Source organism: Pholis gunnellus (assembly GCF_910591455.1).
Source record: "Pholis gunnellus genome assembly, chromosome: 5".
Classification (NCBI taxonomy): Eukaryota; Metazoa; Chordata; class Actinopteri; order Perciformes; family Pholidae; genus Pholis; species Pholis gunnellus.
In genome coordinates this window covers 26,419,874-26,440,581 of record NC_136531.1, presented here as the reverse complement: position 1 = coordinate 26,440,581, position 20,708 = coordinate 26,419,874, and the positions used below count along the sequence as shown (strand labels likewise).

General features: G+C 40.7%; 1 protein-coding gene across 1 annotated transcript in view; it reads right to left on the bottom strand.

The window, feature by feature from the left end:
• Positions 1–20,708, bottom strand: part of sorcs3a (sortilin related VPS10 domain containing receptor 3a) — a gene marked incomplete at both ends in the record, with an annotated part of 219,611 nt that overhangs the window by 33,360 nt on the left and 165,543 nt on the right. The window contains 9 exons of the mRNA XM_079160322.1: positions 2,369–2,502; positions 2,597–2,714; positions 4,872–4,979; positions 6,239–6,330; positions 7,267–7,343; positions 8,468–8,570; positions 11,172–11,318; positions 16,507–16,686; positions 17,075–17,164. Of these exons, the coding sequence (XP_079016448.1) occupies positions 2,369–2,502; positions 2,597–2,714; positions 4,872–4,979; positions 6,239–6,330; positions 7,267–7,343; positions 8,468–8,570; positions 11,172–11,318; positions 16,507–16,686; positions 17,075–17,164 (1,049 nt within the window). The remainder of the gene's footprint in view (positions 1–2,368; positions 2,503–2,596; positions 2,715–4,871; positions 4,980–6,238; positions 6,331–7,266; positions 7,344–8,467; positions 8,571–11,171; positions 11,319–16,506; positions 16,687–17,074; positions 17,165–20,708) is intronic.

The following is a 20,708-nucleotide window of genomic DNA, read 5'->3' as shown; positions in this document are numbered from 1 at the left end:
ACACAGTGAGCTCGATGAAATCCACGGAGCTCCTCTGGACTATGTTATGAACCAGACATGACGGCGTTTAGTTTCCCGTGATATCTGGGACTTCCACAACACGTACTAAGCAGAAATAGAGTTTTTTTTTCCACAGTTGATGGCGGACAGTTGAACGGCTTTCAGGGCGATAAGCCACGCCCCTTCTCCGGCGCGTCCAGCGCGATTCACGCGAATGAACACAAATAGTCGCATTTCTGAATTTCGTTCTCCGATCGATGTCTCTCTTTGTTTTGGCCAACTTCCTACCAATCACACTGACCCATGACCTCTTCTGACCTCACCAGAAAACAACTCAGCACCATCTAGTGGACTGAAAAAGCAATTGATTTTATTTTTCTAGTACCAAAAAGTTTATAGTTTATAGAATAAAAGGCTTCCGTGTATCGATACAATATCGCCACACAAAATATCGCGATACTATACTGTATCTATTTTTTCCCCCACCCCTACTATGCTCACTGTGTTGCCAAACTACATGGAGTAGGACACAAGCATAACTGACCTGATTGCACATCCAATGTCAACTTTCACTACTTGACAGTTTTTGATACGCTGTGCTATATTGTCTGTATTCAAAAGGTTTGACAGCTTTAATCTTTGGTGAATCAGCCTCTTGTACTGTACATACAATAAGATGATGAAATTGACCTTTTTTGCAGGCAGGTGTCCACCTTGCAGAGCAATATTGTTTCATCCAAGGCTAATGAGTATGTACTTCAGCTGATCATGTGGCAGGCACACTATTCACACCTCAAATTATGAGATGAGCTTCTTTTCTGCACTGATGGTTTTAAAAATCTTCATTTTAGAATTTTGAGCAAGCTTCAGGTACTTCTCTGCAGAGAGAGACATCAGCAGAAATCAGACTAGTCACAGAAAGAAATATAAATAACTCTACATTAGTTCTATGGGAAACATTTGGCACTCTGCAAAAACTAACTGCTGTATGGCGTTTTTCTGCTCTCTGTCATTACAAGATAAAAAATACAACCATTTGGGATTTGCATACAAATTGAAACTATTTACACCCACACACATCGCCTCAACAGAATTACAAGCATAGCGAGCTCGCAGAAAGACAGACATTATGAGCAAATTGTGCAAAACGATCCCAAACTTATCAGATTATTGGAAAACACAGTAAATGGAGTAAATTAATGAGACACATGAATAGCATATGCAATGGATTCCACTTAAATGGCTGAAAATTGGCCTCAAGCTGAAGGGTGGAAATGGTGTTTGTATAGAACTCCTCTCTTGTCAGAGCTGCATGCTTCCATTGTTAATTATCTGATCACAGAAAAAGACACTCCTTTCTTACTGCTAAGGAATAAATATTTGTATGACATGCGACCTCCATCCTATAATGTCCTCTGTGTTGCTGTAAAACGAACCAGTTCATTGCTCTGTTTGAAAAAAAGAAACACTTCTGCATTATTCCTTCTAGAGCTCGCATCCCTTCAAATCTATATTCATACATCTGCTCTGTGGGTTTGGTAACAAATCATGATTAGATGAGTATCAAGATAAGAAAGTGTATCTAAGTGTAGGTAAGAACACAATTGTCTAAAAGAAGAGCTCAAAACATCAGTGTTCTTTTCTCATCTGTGCATTTTGTTTGCCTGTTGCCAAATTCAGCTTATAAAGTTATGGGGTTGGAGTAATAGGAGTGAGTTGTTTGTAGCTTATGTAGGATGTTAGATCAGCCCAAAGAGCTGCATATTCAAGTGGACTGAAAATTATATTTAAAGGGCGCTGGGTGTACAACATCTTGTCACGCCCAACTTTACAAAGACAGACGCTTGGTCAGTGGCCCTACGCTTCAAACTATGACGCTCTACGTATCCCTCTAGTGTCAGTTTTAGACGTGTCAGGAACGTTCCATGCATGCAGTCTCTATTCAAAACAAACTCCCATTTAGTTCCTATTTGATGAGTTGGGACTGAGATCGGGATTGGCTGGAAGCACTTCAAAATAACAAATGTCTGCTGAGGGGTAGCTGTCTTTTTGAAGAAGTCATAGCTGTTATACAGGAGCTTTTGACTGGGCATTTAAATAAAAGACCTGCAGGTGCGTACTGTTACAAACATTCACATTTGGCAGCTGACCAATACAAAATAAATAAGGTACTAACACATTTAAAATGTAGCAAAGATGAATGAAACAACAACAGATTTGAAAGGAGTGTTTCTACATGTGTGACAGTGTTTGAGAACAAACAACGTAGTTAATGAAGCTCTCTTTTGTAGACAATGGAGAGAAACATAATCCCCCTCGACGATTATGAAGGAAGGAGCGTTTGTAGAAAGGGCACACATCATCTTACCATTCAAAATCATGAGCTCGACAAATACAGGATTCAGCTGAAAGGATTCTGGAGTAGTCCTTTCCCAGCATGCAGTAGTTTCCAGGCCTGCGCTTCATGTAAATCTGTTTTTGCCCCATCACACATGGCTCACCCTGTTGGCACAACAAGCACCACAAATATTGTGACTGTTGCTTCTTTTTATGGCAGTGGTACAAATTCCCGTATGATATTGTTTATGTTTCTTACCTGGTTGTGCAGGTGCCAGGTTTGATAGTCTTCCTCTGTGCATTTCCTGCTAAAAATGGACTTGTAGTCGATCTTGATGAGCTGCCATTCAGAACGGTGGCTGAAGTGTCCAAAAAAGCTGCAAAGGGAAATTATGCATACTTATTATACTTTAAATTATAAACATTGACATTATGACAATATATCAACGCTCATAAGTAATGGGACACAGCTCCACTGTACATTAAAGCAGCTATTCTCAACCACTGGTGGGCTGCAGAGGTACTGCAAAATAATTCCTTGGTGATTTACAAAGCTAGTTATTTGTATATCTAAATGTACTCAACAATTCACAGAAATAAAAATAAAAAACATAGTAATTCAAAATAACAAAGCATAATTGCAATGTCCAGTTCCCTCTGAATATTGCCACACTAATTACAACACATCAGGTAGAGAAGAATGTGTTTAGCTACTGTTAGCGAGCTAACTCTCACTCAGATGTAGTGACACAAACGGATTCTTTTTTAAACAGTTTAAACTTCAAGGAGTGTGGTGTGGAAATACGACCTAAACACATTAAATTTAGATTCCCATTGGCAGGCATGATGGCGGAGGGTAAGCTTCTGTACTTGCTGAGATCTGGGAAGATATATCACGACAACAAAGTCAGATGGATTAGGAAACATGCAAATAGATGATGAAACAAGTTGGGAAAGAGCCAAAAGTTGACCCATGTTATCTAAACAATTTGTTCCCAACCTGAGGGTGGACGTTCTGAAGAGTCACAAGATGTTTTAAGGGACAACAACTAAGAGAACAAAAGATACTTGTTTCACAAATGCATGTTCCTTTTTTAGCCTTTTTTCCATTTTTTCCACTTTTGTCTTGTGAAATACTGGCTACCTTCACCTCTGCCTCAAAGAACCTAAAGTTAGAGCATCTTTATCTTCAGTAAAGACATATCTACACGAGACCGCTAACATGGAGGGGGTTCAGTTTTTTTTAGATCAGTTGGAGGATAAACCAGGTGAAATTAATAAATAAGACTTTAACCACAATCTTTGGGAGAAAGGTTTTACCAGCTGCAAAGCAATCAAACACATACAACAAATCAGCTCAGCTACCAACTAGTTAAAAGTCAAGTGTGGTTGCTAGTCAGCCCAAAATACATTTGAATGAGAACATTTATGTAACTGTCCCAAGTACAGGAGGAGAGGGGGTTTGATCTGGCACATATTTAGCATGTAACATGAACAAATAACACAGGGAAACAGGATTAGAACAAATGATTTCATTGTGTCTTTAAGGCCTCTTGATATCCTTTACTTTCATCACAATCTGAAAAAGAAACGGCATCACTATGGAAATTAATGACTAACAACAGTCATAATCTGTGATGAGTGGTCACAAGCTTCATTTGTATAGGTCAGAAGGAATAACATTATTCTAGAACACTGTATTTGGAGGTGAAAGAGAGTTAGTGGAAGTGTCAGTTATAGTTTTTGCACAGAAATCTCTGAACTCACAACTACAATATGTACAGAAGGTCAAAATGGAAACAGGATGTTGTTCTGTTAGTTGTGATGTTTCAAAAAGACTTGGATGATCATTTTATTATTGCCTTCCTTTTCTCTTTCAAATAAGTTTGGTTAAAAACATTTGAATTCACGTTTTCTACAGTTGAAGAGAGTCCAAAATATTATTATCATATTATATTATGAATGAAGTTGTAATAAACTCCTTGATCCTTTACAGGCCCTCAATACACACACATTGTTTTACCAAAGCTTTTTTTTTTTGTGTGGGCCGGACTTTGAATGCACCAATCATTATGCGTTAATATTTTAATCTCTATGTGATGACAGTTGGGGGTGGTTTGGTCTCAATAAATAAAAACATATGATGCATTGCGTTTTTTAAAGTATGACTGACAATTACCTGTTATAACTATTGCTTATTTAATCATGACTACTTCATTTCAGGTTGTCACGACAGAACTCCTATTGAACTAGTGATCTTATGAACAAACCCATTTGTCAAGTGACCTAATACCCACAAAGGCCTACATGACCCATTACCTGCCCCTCAGAATTGTGGCTTAATAAAGACTGAATTCTACAGAGCCTTGGCTGGACGCCTTCCTTAAAGGTCCTCCATCCATCTAGTCTTTTTGCTGAGAACAGAATAGGAAAAATACCATTCACCTTTCACTCAGCCCACAATACCCCTGAAAAGGACAAAGAAATCAACACCTTTTAACATGTCATTCATCCTTTTTTTTTTGTGGACTTACGTCATGATTTGGTTCTCAGCCCCAGCCTCCACCAAGACTCCATCCACGAACAGAGGCACCAAGGAGAAGCTGTGCTGGGTCCACTGCCGCCCCTCGTCAAAGCTGACCCTGTGTATGTGAGTCAGAACGCATTCCCATCACAAACCCAGCAACAACGATGGCACGGAAACAGACGCTCTCTATTAGAGGGGTGGGGGGGTGGTGACAGAATGACTGGCTTGTCTCAACAGACGAGTCTCTGAGTCTCTGTGCAATTAGCTACTGTAGCTTTGGGTAAATATCAAAAGGCTTAGTGTTGAACAGATATTTAAAAGACAGACTGTCTGGCTATCAAATCAAAGATGCAACCAAAACAGCTTTAAGAGAATATGCCAAAAAGGGAAAGAGAAACGTCACAGGTCCTGGTCTGCACAGGGGTGAAAAAAACAAGACCAGAATAGAACTGCTTCATGTTGAACTACAAAACTGCAAAGGGAGAAGGAGACAGCAAAAGAAATAAAAAAAATTGGACAGCTTTTATCATCGGGGCCAGGCTCTATTGATTCTGACAGCTTATCAACATCAATGCTGAAGTGAGAACAACTAGGAGTACCTGAGTGTGACACGGGTTGAAACACTGCTGAGGCCTGTGCTTGGAAGAATGACCCCCCCCCCCCCCACACACACACACACACACACACACACACTCACACACTCTCTCACACACACACACATACACACACCCGCCACCACCTTGATTTCTGATTTAGCTAGGACCACTGACAACAGAAAAAGCGTCAACTTGCACCTTTTATAGGCAGGGGAAGTGTTACACTGAACATTGGCTGTAGAAAGCTATACGGTTCCGTTGCTGTTGAACATTTGCTTTGGAGCTGCACAGGATTCTTTCTATCTTTTTATTTTATATTTGAACTTCTCCTACCACCACACTTAAATTGGTTTGGAGAAAAAAAAACAGCAGTCTCCACTTCAGTGGTTCTAAAACTAATTTCAGAATTGTTGCAAAAGCGACTGGAGAACAGATCTGGTCTCACTTGGATTAGCCTGCACTGAGGCAAAGCGTAGGCACCCGATTTGGCAAGAGGAAGGCAATGTGTTAATGAAAACACTAAAGGGGGGGGGGGGGGGGGGGGGGCTCAGACGACTGGCTGTTAATGATAAGTGGCTTGACAAAAAAATCTCTCATATTAGACTTCCTATGACTCTTTTTTCCACAGAGACACAGTCAACGTGCATCGCTAACTGGATCAAATGTCACATATAATAAAGACCATGAGGGTAGAATGAGCCTACAAATAGCTGAAGGGAATTGGAAAAGCAATTTAAGAAAGGAAGAGTGTCCGAAAAAGCTTTCTAAATGGACATACCACAAGTGTCTGGTTGGTACAGATGGCTGTTTGACAGCAATGATGGCCCCTCCTTTGTCCAGAAACCACACATTATGCTCCTCTTCAAAAATCTGAACAGAAACAGATGAACAAATGAACATATTCATTATAGTAGTGATGCAACAGAAACATATTTCTTTCATAATATACAAGAAATCCTGACATAAGCAATTGACCATTTTCTATATAATATCTTAGCAACCATAAATAATGATCACTATGCTGTATGGAGGGTGGTGTCTTTACTTATTGTTGCACTTAGCAACATAGTTTTTTTTTCAGTTTATTCCCGTGTCCTATGGGTCACAAACACACTGAATGAGTCAGACCCACAGAAGCACTGACCCAGCTGCATTCCTTGATGCGTTGGGATGGGAGTGAGCAGAAATATCCAGGAACACAGCTGATATGTCATGTGAGTTAAATGATTAGACCTTAATCGGCAAAGCTTTTTCCATAATCTATTTAGCGCATCAACTGATATTTTTTGACTAAAGCTAAAAACATCTCAAGGGAGCATTTTTTTTGTACACTTTAGGACATTTCATTGATTTTCTTTTTGATTTCCACAGCTTTATAATGCAATACTTCAAAACATGCATGACAGTATGTTATGCGTGGCTAATGGCTCTAAAGTAACCGACACACATCAGTTCACCTAGCTGTCTAGCTTACCTCCCTACAGTAGTCACCTCACATTACTCTGAAGGCCAGGAGTTAGCTGGCTACATTATGGTATGGGGTAGGCTATATAGCCTATTATTTACACCTGTTGTTTATCAAAATGTCACAACATAAGGCTTTTTGTAAGATGCACATGTGCCTTGAGGGAGTGGAAAACTATATATATTTATGATTGGTGATTTTATCGCAATACTTGCTTTTATTTTTATGTCATTTTATCTCATCCACCGAATCACCAAAGCAAATCGCTTGTATGTGAAAACCTATTTGGCAATAAACCAGATTCTGATTCAAATTCTGATTGATCCCGGTGTGAAGCTCACCTGTCTCCAGCTATTGCCAGCATCAGATGATATGAACATGCCAACGTTGTTGTAAGACAGCTCTGCTCCGATGTTTCCTGCAGTGGAAATGCCAACAGAACATGTGACAGAACAAAACTGCAGATCACGCAAATAAAGGGCTGTGTGTTTTAAATGCATGCTGCCAATCACAACGCTGCTGTGATGAATCCATTCCTCTGGCTTGATTCCCAGTTCAGCTTGTCGTCTTCTATCAGCGTGAATAATGCAGAGAAGACCCTAGGTTCATTCCTACGGATGCCTGCATCAATTCAGGCAACATAATGTGAGATGTGGAGGAGGGCGGATGCCTCCTTTGCGCTGGCAGTTTGCAGTGTTTCAAATCACTGCCTCGGAAGCTTTTCTTCCTGCGAGTGGACTGACTTCTTCAGTTGATCTGCTTCACTATCTTGGCCATGGCTCAGTAAACAGGCATGTGTTTGATCTGGATGGTGTTTGTCATGTTGGTGAGACGATCTCTGCACCAGCTGACGTCTTAAAAGGGCGCAGTGGGCAAAGAGAATCACGGTGCCAAAGCAAAGGCCCGGCCAGCAACACACAGACACACAAAGACACACTGTGCAAGCATTAACAGCGGAGATGTATGTTTGTTCATCATTCTCACACACCGAAGACAAAACAGACCAGATCCACAGAGAAACACACGGTGGTGTATGAACGTGCGTGCCCACACACACTGACACGGTGACTTGTTTTCTGCGCACGCTGCCAATGGCTACTAACACGTCTATTTTATCTGACGTCATCTCTCTTCTTTGCTTCAACTCTTTCAAATATTCTTACACATTGTAGGCTCACACACACTGCACAACACAAACTGTGGCCTTTTCTTATAACTGTCTGGGCGATGTGACATCACAACAGGTGGATATGTGATCCCAACCATATTTGCCTGTGGAAGAAGTGGAGATACTGCAGTGCACTGTGCCCAGTGTAGCTCCAAGAGTCACTGGGACAGAAGCTGAAGTGAGAGCGGTCGAGGGGTCGAGGGGTCGCTAGTAGCTGACTGGAGGATTACAGAACAACTCTTCATCCAAATATCTTGCATTCATGATTTAAAATTCACATTTGTACTTTAAAAGAGAGAAATCACAAAACATGACCAGTTGCGATAGCAGACCTGAGTTATGTGAAGTGGTTTGTATGGAGTCTCTTCTCTTACCTGTGGCGACTATGATCCCTGGTGCAGAGTTCTTGGTGGAGATTGTTCCTGACAAGTAAGGGTTCTCGGACATCTGCAGTTGGAGATGGAGTGAACAGAAGGGCTGAGGAAGAAGAAGAAGAATGTGAATGTTGACATGTCATGAAGAACTCTGTGCTTGTGCACATACATGTGTGTATCTGGAGAGCCTCCCAACCCACACACTGTGAAAGACGATGACCCAGTCAGTTTGTGATGGGATCTTCGTCTGTGTCACCTGGACACTCATCAAAATCTTACTATCTCCACCCGGCTTGAGAACTATACCTTTGCACCGTATTTTTCTCGCAAGCCAATCAGAGCCAACTGTGCTTTTCATGGGGGGGGGCTTGAGGCGCTAAATCGGAGGGTGTTTGAGGGTGAATTCATGTATAGTTAGACAGCCAGTATGAGAAAAGAATTCTTGTATTTTTTAAACAAGAAAACCCAAAATACAAGTATGAATCTAAAAATGAAAACATGTCCCTTTTAAGTTAAAGAGAAAATAAATAGATTGACAAAGGTTTGGCTATAGTGGCATATTCCTGTTAAAACTTTCATTTGCACATCACTTTGTCTAACTGGTGATATATTATGTTGATCATATTTACAGCAAATGTGATATAAATCACTTGTGTTCTTGCTGTGAAATTGTGAACCCTAAAATCCACAATCATGTATAAATGATGGGGTCAGAACACAGACAAAACCATCATAAAACAAGCCGGATTCATTAGTCTCCCAAACAGGACCAACTGTGTCTCATACACTTTCGCTAATTGCATTTAATCTGTCATTAATACAAAGAGGGATGGAATTTGCATTGAATGAAGCCACGTCTCCAGGGCATGCACACAACAGAAAACAATTACATTTGTTCACAGAGCAGAAAAAAATAGTGTCTGCTTTCATCTTTGCGGCAGACAGCGTGTCACACTGGTGTCAGGACATCAAGGGCAGCGGGATTGAACAGGTAATCAAAAGGAATCTACGGCGGTAATTAAAATGTCACATGAATGCACAATCACAGGGAACCTGTGAGCCACACCACACAGCCACAAAATCACCTCTTTAACAGCACGGAATCCCCTAATGTCTCCAACATGATTCCTCCCCACAGTCGCCCTGTTAGTTTTGGTTGGAGGGAGGCTCTCTAATGAGCAACGACACGCCGTCAATGCAGTGTATCTAGATCTGCCATCGTTTATCATTTAAAAACACAGCATCATATATTAAACACTAATATGAGGTTTGCTGCAGTATGCTGCAGTGTAAAGCAACACTAACCTTTTATAGAATTATTTTATCTTAGTTCATACATTTTATTTTAAATCAGCTCGTTTCTTCAATGCAGGTTTTTACGACAGGAAGGGACTGAAGAGCTAAAGCACATGGTCAGTTCATCAGTGGTTTATACGTTTTACCTGAGCCTTTATCAGTGGATAATAGATCAGTTATTAATGCTTTCCAGAGCAGTTACGAGCCATTTATAAACACATCTTTCTATTTTTTAAGAAGTGAAAAATGTGAATGCAGAGTTTGGATATTGCCAATCAAAGATTCCAGATGCCCTGCAGCTGATTTACAGGTGGTGGAACAGTTCACAGAAGAATCTCCCTGATGAACTAATGAGCTAACAGCTTGAATCCCGAACTAGTAAAGTATGCCTGGGTTGATATTACCATGAAAAACACAATCCATGTATATATTTACATATAATAGTTCGCACTACATTCATTGATTGGTCTCTTGTGCATAATGCTATTCAGCTGCTGCAGTAATGTAGAGAACATTTGTGAAGCTGCTGGTGGTACTAAGACACCACTTCCTGCATGTTTAATGAATACATATGTTTTACTATGAAGGCATTGTCTGTGCTGTGAAACAATGCAACATTAGCCAACAAACACTTGACTCGTCACTTGGTGAATCATATTATTGTTATAAAAAAGGTTTGACATTTCAGCACTTTTTGTCAAGAAGATGGTGATTACTGTGCTGATAGCTATGATCTTACAGCGCTACAAGCAGATTATAATGCATTATGAGTATGTTTATAATACATGACAGTCATTGACGTGTTACCAAACGTTTTAATGGAACTCAAACAAGAGAAAATATGGAGACAACATCACATTCCAAAAATATTCTCCCCAAAATGCTGAAACTCAAATGTGTGTGTCATCGAGTATACAGTGTGGACCTGCTCCATAGACAACAAACTGGGAGAGATGTTCCAGGTGACACTGACAGCACTAGGGGAATGTCCTGAGTGTATGGGGAACCGTTTCTGTTTCACAGCTGAAGACAATAGAATAGAATCGAGTTCATTTAGGTACAAAAAAGGACAATAAAAACAGTGTCACATTGATACCGGAGACTCACTTCTCTCTCGCTGGCTTTGAGAGAGAGTAGCTCATGTTCACTCATACTGACTAAACGTTCCGAAGCCTTAGAAATAACATATTGGAATTCCTCAATTAAGTGGTTGTGCCCTTTAAAAGTGATCTCTCAACCACTATCAATTAACAGAGACATGTATGAGTTAAATCTTTTACAAACAGAGGCGTCTTACAATGTGATACAATACTTTATATTATATTATATTTAAATGATATATTGTGTTTTCTCTTCTTAAAGATATTAGGAAAGGCCTTTCAGCTACAGTAAATGTGCAGCATCTTACCAGTATGCAGTGGATGTCGTTTCCATCCAGGTCAGTCGCAGGAGCCTGCAGGAGCCTCCACTCCCGGCCTTTGTTGTAGGTCATGTAAGTCTTGACCTGGTTGTCTTGCCTCTTGTTAGCAATTAACATGCCTTTAATTCCTGCCACCTGACAGACACAGACACACATAACAGGTTGAATCTCATCTTTACCGTCTTAATGCAACCCAGCACAGTGTGTTTAACTTTAACCTCTCCCATCACAGTTTAGGCATCCGTTGCAGATGTAAAGCGTACCGTGCTCACATCAGAAAGGGTGTTTTATGTATTGAGGTAGCAATCTTCTCCATACGAGCGCAGCTAAATGCAAATGGTGTGCTTATCCTTTCTCGCTGAAGCTGACAGTCTGGCAGACAACATCAGCAGAGCCGGCTGCATTATTTGATTCTGTGCTGAGTGCTATCTGTAATTATATCCTTACACATCTCAGCAATCCTGACAGTACAAAATCATGACCGCTGATAAGTGACACCATGTCTTTTTTCTCTGTCAGTCGAATCGGCCCAAACACACACACACACACACACACACACACACACACACACACACACACACACACACACACCCACGTCTCTTCCAGAATCCTCCCTGCTTGTTGTCTCTCAGGTTTTAGACGTATCCCTCGACCAAACCAAAGCATGCTATAGGCAATGGTAAGGACAGAGTCACTCCAAATGGTTGCCATAGTAAGGGGCTCCATTGCCTCCCTGAAGGGCGCGCGTCTGTATAAGTGGCACTAATAGGCAGCCCATCTGACATTGTCATAGAAACATGGTGCTCGTCACATCCTCATCCAACCCAACCTGTCAATTATTTACTGCACCCCGTCTATCACATTCCCACGCACACACATCTGCACACAAACAAGGAGAACTGTGCGTCCCAACCCGCATCCATTTCTCTCCATCCATCACTCCCGCCACCCACACTCTACCTTCTTGACATCAAAGTGAAGGACGCTGGCATAGATCTCTATTCTACAGCAGGGATTACTCTTAGCTATGCAGCACTAAACTGTTTTTTGGGCCGCCTCGGTGCAATGACGTTACAAAGCGATCCTGCCATTTGCTGAATACTTGTGAGTAGAGATGAAAAGAAGGAAGGAGGAAGGGAGGACATTGTGCTCACACCATGTGATCAGACATCTAGTTTCAATAATCTCTGCTACCATCTGTGAAGCACGAGTCAGATCTCTGACCACACAAGTGGTAAGCCGTGCAACATCTTTAATATTGTATTTGTAATGGTTTCCACACGGCCTGTTTTAATGCAGAGGACAACAACTGAAACTCTGTTCAGATCTACTCCAGCATGCATCTCTACCTGCTGCGGCTGTTAACAGCAGTGGACTCGGACTACTGTATATACCCATACACATTAAAGAAATACAATGCAACCAATGCAGACAACAATGTTGCAGTTTATAACATCATCTGAAATCATCAATCAATATTGAATTCATGAATTTAAGGAAATTCTATTTACATTGAATATACTGTATCTGTGAATCAGACAATCACAACAAATTATTGTTATTTTCAATGAAATGAATCTCCTTTTAAGTTTGTTTCTACAACATGTGTTTGCATTGCTTGGTTTCAGAAGGCAGCGTGTGCCGATGTTTAGCCCTTTTTTATGCCGTCCAACTCAAACCATTTTCTTTCCCTGTTTGAAATTCTTTATTTTCTCCTTATTGAGTACCAATGGCTGTCAGGGGCTTCAGAAGCTGTTCTTTCTTTTTTCAATACTGATCAGAAGTTCTAGCTGACATCTTCAATTTGCTTTGTCAACCCAAAGAACCAATTTAAAGAGCCAGAACCAGAGCACATTTGGGATTTTTGTCTGATTAATTAATTAATTAATGACCCACCCATTATTCGATTATCAGAATGAATATATAATATTATATAAAATGAAGTATCTGTTTCAGCTCCACTTGTACTTAAAGCTGCATTACTTGTTTTAGTTTATTTTTGTAGCCACTTGGGGGAAAAGCTGAAAACAAAGCAAAGACATAACAAAGACCATATCAAGTTGTTGTGGCTAACATTGACAAAGAGTTTTCCCATAGCACAAACAAAGCAACATTAGCATTGGAGTTGTTGTTTGTGTCCACGTGAATAAGTCCAATATTCACTCTCCTTTTAGATGTGTTTGGATCTCAATCAATTCCTACAGCAAACATCTGGATCTCCACTTTATTTACCAGCCGCTCGCTATATTTCTCTGTTTGCTGTTCAGTGATGAGCTGTAGCATACAGTGATCAGAGCTGCTGCGTCAGACCAAAACAATGAGCTAAATGATGCTAAAAGAGGCTAAAAAGGTATGTGAAGCTGGAGGGAACTACAGACCACGTTGTCTGATCTCTGTACATTGGTCATTACAAGGGACCCCATTTATATTACACATGCTGATTTGATCCATTGCTGCTAAAATAGTGATTGATTCAGCTTGAACTTGTATCCTGCCGAATGCCACTGCATGTTTCACTTCAAAAACTGAGAGGGATTTGAAATAAATATACAGACACCACATCACAACAGCAGTAAATAGACAGTTATTTAACGTGATTAGCATTTTACAATATATTATATGGCTCATTTGTTGAATCAGTGTTGTGGGTTTTAAGAGTGCACGATCCAGATCATCTAATACTCTTCAATGACTCCAATCCACTTAGTGCAGTCAATCAATCCTTCATAGCTGTTTATAGCGGCTCACAAGAAGTGAACCCAAGCCAATCAGAGTGATAATTGTAGGGAGAACCACCTGCTAAAGCATCTCTCAGATGTAAGGGAAGTTTAGCGGGAGGTGTAGAGCCCCAATGTCAAAAGATAATTCGTTTGCACAACAAAGGCTCATGATTACAAATGTGCCCTTATCCAATCTGATTGACAATAAAATGATTCCTTTAATTTAGGAGATGATTGTGCAATTTTCTCTGTGGAAATAGCATCATTTATTTTAGGGAGGAGGACGCAGCGGAAAGGCCCTCTGGGAGGAGACATGGCTTCTAAGTGGAAGAACAAAACAACTTCCACATGCTTTGCTGTCTCCCCTCTGTTCTGACTGGAGCTGTGCCTTCTCTGTGGAACATTGGGTCTGTGAGGTGCAGTTTGTCAGGGTCTAACAGCAATAAATGGGATGAGTTTCACAGTATGTATCTTACCCTGTGTAATGGGTCAGATTTATCAGAGACGGCAGTGTGTCATCTAGCTCTTGTTTAGGTTCTGATCAAGAACGGAGCTGTGACCGTGTGACAAATGTAATTAAAGCGCCGCATCATTTCATGCTGCACGGTGAAATGCCTTTACTGCTGCATGGTTAGGGGAGCTGCACACACATACTGTGCAGGAGAGGTAATGGCATTGTTAATTACCACACTGCTGCCACTGCTGCTGGCCAATATCTCACTTCCTTCACTCTCTCAGCCACACCTGTCAGTGTAGGAGTGATAAACTGGGTGCACCGAGGAGTGGAGAAGGAGGGAAATCTACTATCCTGCTATGAATGCTAATGCAAACACATACAGTGGCTAGCCAGTAAGCTAACAAGGTCATTAAAACTCCAGAGGTGCATGGCAGTGAGCCCCATTAAGCATGATCTTAATACTGCATATGTCTGCTGTCTGGAAGATGGACGGCGACAGCCTGGAATGCAAACCTGCATGTAAGACAAGATTCTGTTACACAAACTCTACAGAAGGTAAACTTACTGTGGCAACGTCATTACCCCATTGCTCCACTGATCAATAGTTTTAGACGGTACACTCAGCAACTAACTAGAGGACCTAGTGGAGCATTTAGCAACCGCAGTTGAATTTGAAGTTGAGTTGTCTTATATTTGTTTGAATATGTATAATAATTACAGAGAAGCTGTTGTTGGCAATGACAATCTTCCTCCAGTTCAACAAGCTGTCACGAGCTGCTCATGCAGGCAGTGTGGTGTTATAGATCTCAGACTTCCTCCAACAATGCTCCTTAAATATTGTTGCTGTCAGGCAGAAAACTTGTATCTCCAGATTTGGTTATTTTTTTCATTAATTAGTGCTGTTGGCTGTCCTATATCTTTCTGTAGGTTTTACAAATATTTCACAAATAAAAACTATTAAAAAGAGCATTTGACTAAAACTCTATACTCTCAGCTGATCCTCAAACTGATGGCAAAACCTCATATCTCCACCCTGCCTCCTTCTTGAATGAGGTGTCGCTCACAGAGCTAAAGCTAAATTGTGATGAGGCGATTGACTTCGTAAGAGGCATTGTTCATCACAGTTTCATAATGACCTGAAATTATTTTTACACTTCTCATAAGGTGGGGTCTGCCCAGGGATTCAACACAGGTTTCGGGAGGATCCCCTCATGGGACAGTTAGCATCATCCCTGACACTAACTGGCCTGTGGCAGGGCGCTGTGACCTGCCCTCGGTCAGCTTGGAGAGGCCCAGAGTCAAGGTGGCTCATGGCTCCGACCAGGAGCTTTACAGCACCCCCCGCCGGGACTATGCCACTTCCCAGGGCCGTCAGAGCTCAATATAAATGTTTTCAAATTGGCCCACGGTTTCAAACTCAGTTCAAACTATGCAGTGTACCTGGTTAACACATTTAGCTTTGATGTTAACATTGTAAGTGTTTGCTGAGGACACTGGCAGAGTTAGCAGGCTAACGTAATGCGATGCACTCATTGCCTCAGACAATGAATCAATGAAGGACAAAACACGTATCTCGACATTCACTGGTCAGCAATATATTAAAACTGCAATATCAATAATATCATGACGGCGCTACATCTTACATATTAAAATGCATTCTTAACTTATTAACAACACTTTAATACAAATAATAAGTCATGTGACATAAAACCAGATCTTCAGAACTCTGATCAGCAGAAATGTGACTTTTGTTGAATGTTTGGTTGATATTTGTACCAGCTTTAAATGTGAGTTTAAGTGTGTGTGCCTTTACATGTGAGGTGGTAGTATTTGTTCTCAGGAAGAATGTACTGCAGGGAAGATCAGAGGCAGCTAACGGATTGTTGGGTCACTGGTATCCATTGATGCACCCTTCTGAGAGACTGCATGGTCCTTTTGGGCAATGGCACATAAAGATCTCAATCTATTTAACGATGTGCACATTTAACCAGAAGCAATCTGAAAAAACAGACTATGTGTGTGCCTGTATGGGTGATCTTAAGAGGCAGTGAGAAAGCAATAGTCCCTGTAGCTTCCCATAGATTCAATCAATGAAAACCTCACTGTATGTATCCCCTCAAGGTGACCAGTTTCATCAGGTGCTCACCTCGTACAGATCCAGCATCTGGTTCCCTCCGATGCCCCTCGTGGTCTTGACATTTTCCATGGCCAAGGTGAAGTAGATCCCTCTTGTGTCAGACAAGTAGAGGTTATAGGTGTCGTTCTGGTTCCACTCCTGCACCGCCGAAAATACCTGCTTCTCATCGGTGCTGACAATGTGTAAATCCTATCAGGGAGCGGGGAGGGATTAAGAGGAGTTATGAGTGGAAGAGGAGAGGTGACGGTTTAGAACATGCTGACCCCGTGGGACTGGTCATGAGATCAATGCTGTGGTGTGAATATAAATAATGTATTGAGGCTCTCTCAGCGTGTTTCCATGACTGAAAGTATGACTTTAAAAGGACATGTCTGCCGGCTTTTGAGGGGAAACAAACTGGTTAAAAATATGTTAAACTACAGGCATGTCACGTTGTGACAGCTTCAAATTCAAAAGATCTCAGCAATAGGAATGGGAGTACTTAATTGACTATTTTATTAATTAATTCTGTGACATTCTGAAATTAGAACAGATTTCTGAGTCATGTAAAGTAAAAAAAATAAATGCTGCAACTTACCTTCGGCAGGGAATATTTGGGTAGTTTGATTTGTATAAATGAGTCTCTCTTGTAGGACACATAATAGGTGGCTCGTCCTGATGTAGGAACCTACAACACATCAAGTACAATTCATTTCATACATTGATTTACAACAAGTTCTCACTCCCAATTTCTAAAATACCGCTTGGTCAGTGGCCCTACATTTACATTTACACTTTCCACTTGTTACACATGTAGTGTCCTTTCAAAATTAATTTCCAAAACAGTGTTATATATTTTAGGTTTACTAAAGCAACAAAAGTACTTGATTAGGTTTAGATTAAAAAAGCAATGAGTTAGCTTTATAAAAACGATTGTGGTTTAAATAAAAGTGAGTATCTTTGTTACATAATAAGTATACCTGTTTGGTAACCAGCACAAGTAAAGTCCAGCTGTGTTATAAAACTAAGTAAACTAAGTTACCATTGACTCGGTTTCACAGACAGACAGCGGTCTCCTGGGTGAAAGTCCTGTGTTGCTTGACCCATCCGACCTCTGCTCCCACCCACCCTACTTGGACTTTCTCACTCTTTATACGATGTCAGTTGCTCTGACTGTCTAACAATGACGTTGATGGATTTATATTGGGGTGAGTTTAATGCCCGGTGCATCTCATACCGATGCTAAAGGATGCCTCGATGTGTCGGTATCCGATGACCGGGGCCACTGACCAAGTGGCTGTATTTGATGAGTCTGGAGTGCGAATGGGTTCCTCTCTCACCATTCCTCTTAGCACTGCAGTGATAGAGCTCTGACACCTTCTATCAGGGCCTCATGTGTAACCTCATGACACAATATCATATTTTCTCTAATCAATTCAAGTTGAGGGTGAAAGCACACAACAATCTCTCCCCCTCTCTGTGCTGCTGGTTTTCAAGGCGCTGCTGGACACACAGGTTATTTCTTTTTTTTAGACTTGGCCATTCATAGTGATCTCCTGACTTGCATTCAGAGGACGCTGCCCTCTCTCGGTGTCAAAGCGCTTGGTGGTTTCAAAGTGGACTTTGTTAAATATCTCGTAGGACAATCAATAGTCTCATTATTCTTTGTCTAGAGAAATCTTTAAGTTGCCTAACCAAGCCACACCCACGGGCTCAGAGATGTCGTCCACAATGGTCTAGACTCTTTGCAAACACACCGAGCTGTTAGTTGTTAGCTTATGCAGCAAGAAAACCCAGGGCCGGTGGGTGTCATTAGCCTCGAGGACACCAAAGCCGAGCACTTTATACACATACACACATTTAGCCCCATAACACACTATTCCCTCTTATCAATAACATGACATTCATTACAGGGAAACCTTCAAATCAAACATGTGGCTCTCTGCTGAAGAGAAGTGATATCAGTATTAATGTTGAATGACAGGGCTGGTTCTTTTACTGATCTTGTAAGTGCTCTGAATGGCTCAGAAGAGAGAAAACAAGCTTGAAGAGGAAATATAGCCGACTAGCAGTGAGCAGTGCAGAACAGTCCCACATGCAATCGAGTGAAGGAGCAGGAGATCGATGGCGGGGTAACCAGGGGCGGTTTGAACTTTAAGAGGAATTGGTATGATTGATTTTTTTCCCCATCCCTTTCAGGATCTTTCGTCTGTGACGCAGACGTGTTCAAATGTGGGTGTGCTAGAATTGAAGGGGAGGTTTAGGTTGAGTGATCAAGAGTTTACTTGAAAGACGTCGGAGAGGTCAAACAGGATTGAAGGGTCTTTGGAGAACATCTCTATCTCATTGTCTAATGTGCTGCCAAGGCTGGTAATGGCTCTGGAGGAAGGACTTGCCTGTTGGTAGCTCAGGTAAGTAGGCTGCTGAAAAGTCCCTGTTCTCTACTGTGAAACATTTAGTTGGATCAAACAGCTGGAAGAGCACCATTACAACTACTACAGTAACTGCTCCTATGGATGTGTATTGGCAAGAAGCTTGCAGTACGTATTACAGAGAGTTTACAATATATTACTATACTGTAAGCAAGGCGATAGATTTTTTAAGTCTAATTTAAGGAAAATTGTCATCGTTTAAAGAACACACCTCCAAAACAAGTATACTTATGTTATGCAGTCAGAGCAGTGTGGTCTGCATTTGCATTTATCACAGTCGCCATAACATAACATCCAACTAGTTTTAGTGAAACGTCAGTCACCACAAATCTTTGCATTCAAACTATTAATTAAAAAGCTCAGTGTTTTTGAGAATCAGTACAGTATTTACAGAAACATGATATCGCGATAATGAAGTGAATCGTTATTTTGTTACTCTTAACTGCTACTGCTGAATATAATAACAAAAAGCAGCATGTATTCGTTTAATGTTCTTCATATATTAATATATATATATTCGGTAAAATAGATTGAGCAAAGTAAGGTTATACAAGGTTTGCACAGGCTGATGTGTGATGCTGGGTGGACTGTGAGTGTAAAGGACTATACACATGATGGGTGTTAGTTGTAACAGTTTTAGGTACGTTTTCTTTGGAGGAAATGGGTAATCTAACTCTCTCAAGAGAGTGCTGTATAAGTTAAAGAACTGCTGGTTTTCAATAGAGTGAAGTTTGTCAAAATACTGTTGGAGGAGGTGCATTGGTCTGAGAGCAACCTTTGGAAGGAGATACTATACATTTTGAAGAGGTAACCTGACTTTTATATCATAACCTTTATTCCTAAACACAGGTGCTAAAGACACATTTAACAGATAAAAAGCATCACAACAATTGGCGGAAGTAAATTTGAATAAAATTGCAGTTGTTGTGGACTAGCCATGACTTTTCCTGTTGACTTTTAAATGCATGAAACCTCATTTGCACAATGTCAAAGTAAATAATATTCACGCCGTAGAGAGAATTAAAATACAACCCATGAATTGCATCTGTGTTACTTGGAATTCAAGACATTACCATTTCAGATTTTTCTGTCGCACAAATCATGATTAATATGACACACCGGGCAGTGACTAGGCTGAATATTAAACTAGACTGGCTTCACAGCAAAACAAAGCACACATGTTGAGGTTAATGCAAAATGAGTTTTGCTTATTCCCTTTGTGCCAAGCTTTTACATGAGAGTGTCAATATGGAATCTTTGCATTGCAAACATATCTCTGGGATTTTGTGTCAGTTGAGGTGAAGATAGTAGCAAAGAAGCAACAAGATGATTATGATGATGATACATTATCGACAAATACAACTGCTTGGTTTGTAGCCCTAGCTTCAAACTCTGATGCTCTAGGTACCACTCTAGCATCAGTTTTGGACGTGTCAGGGACGGCGTGACGGTTTCTGCTCATGCACACAGTGTCTTTTCAAAATCTATTTTAAAGTAGGTTTAATATTCTTTTGGTTTACTTTAGGCAAGAAAATGACACGGTTAGGTTTCTGCAACAAAAGTACTGGTAAGGTTTATGATTAAAAACAGTATGTTTGTAACTTCTGTACTTTCCTATTGTATTGTATTTTTTGGAAGGACAAACATAGGAACTTGTTGTGCTTGAGAATGACATGAATGCAGAAATAGGCATCTTGCAGGTCGATGGATGTGAACCAATCCAAAAATGCCACCTCATCAGACAAAGTTCTGAAACGAGCCTCTTCCCGTCTATTTTCTTTGTTGTGAGAACAAAGGCAA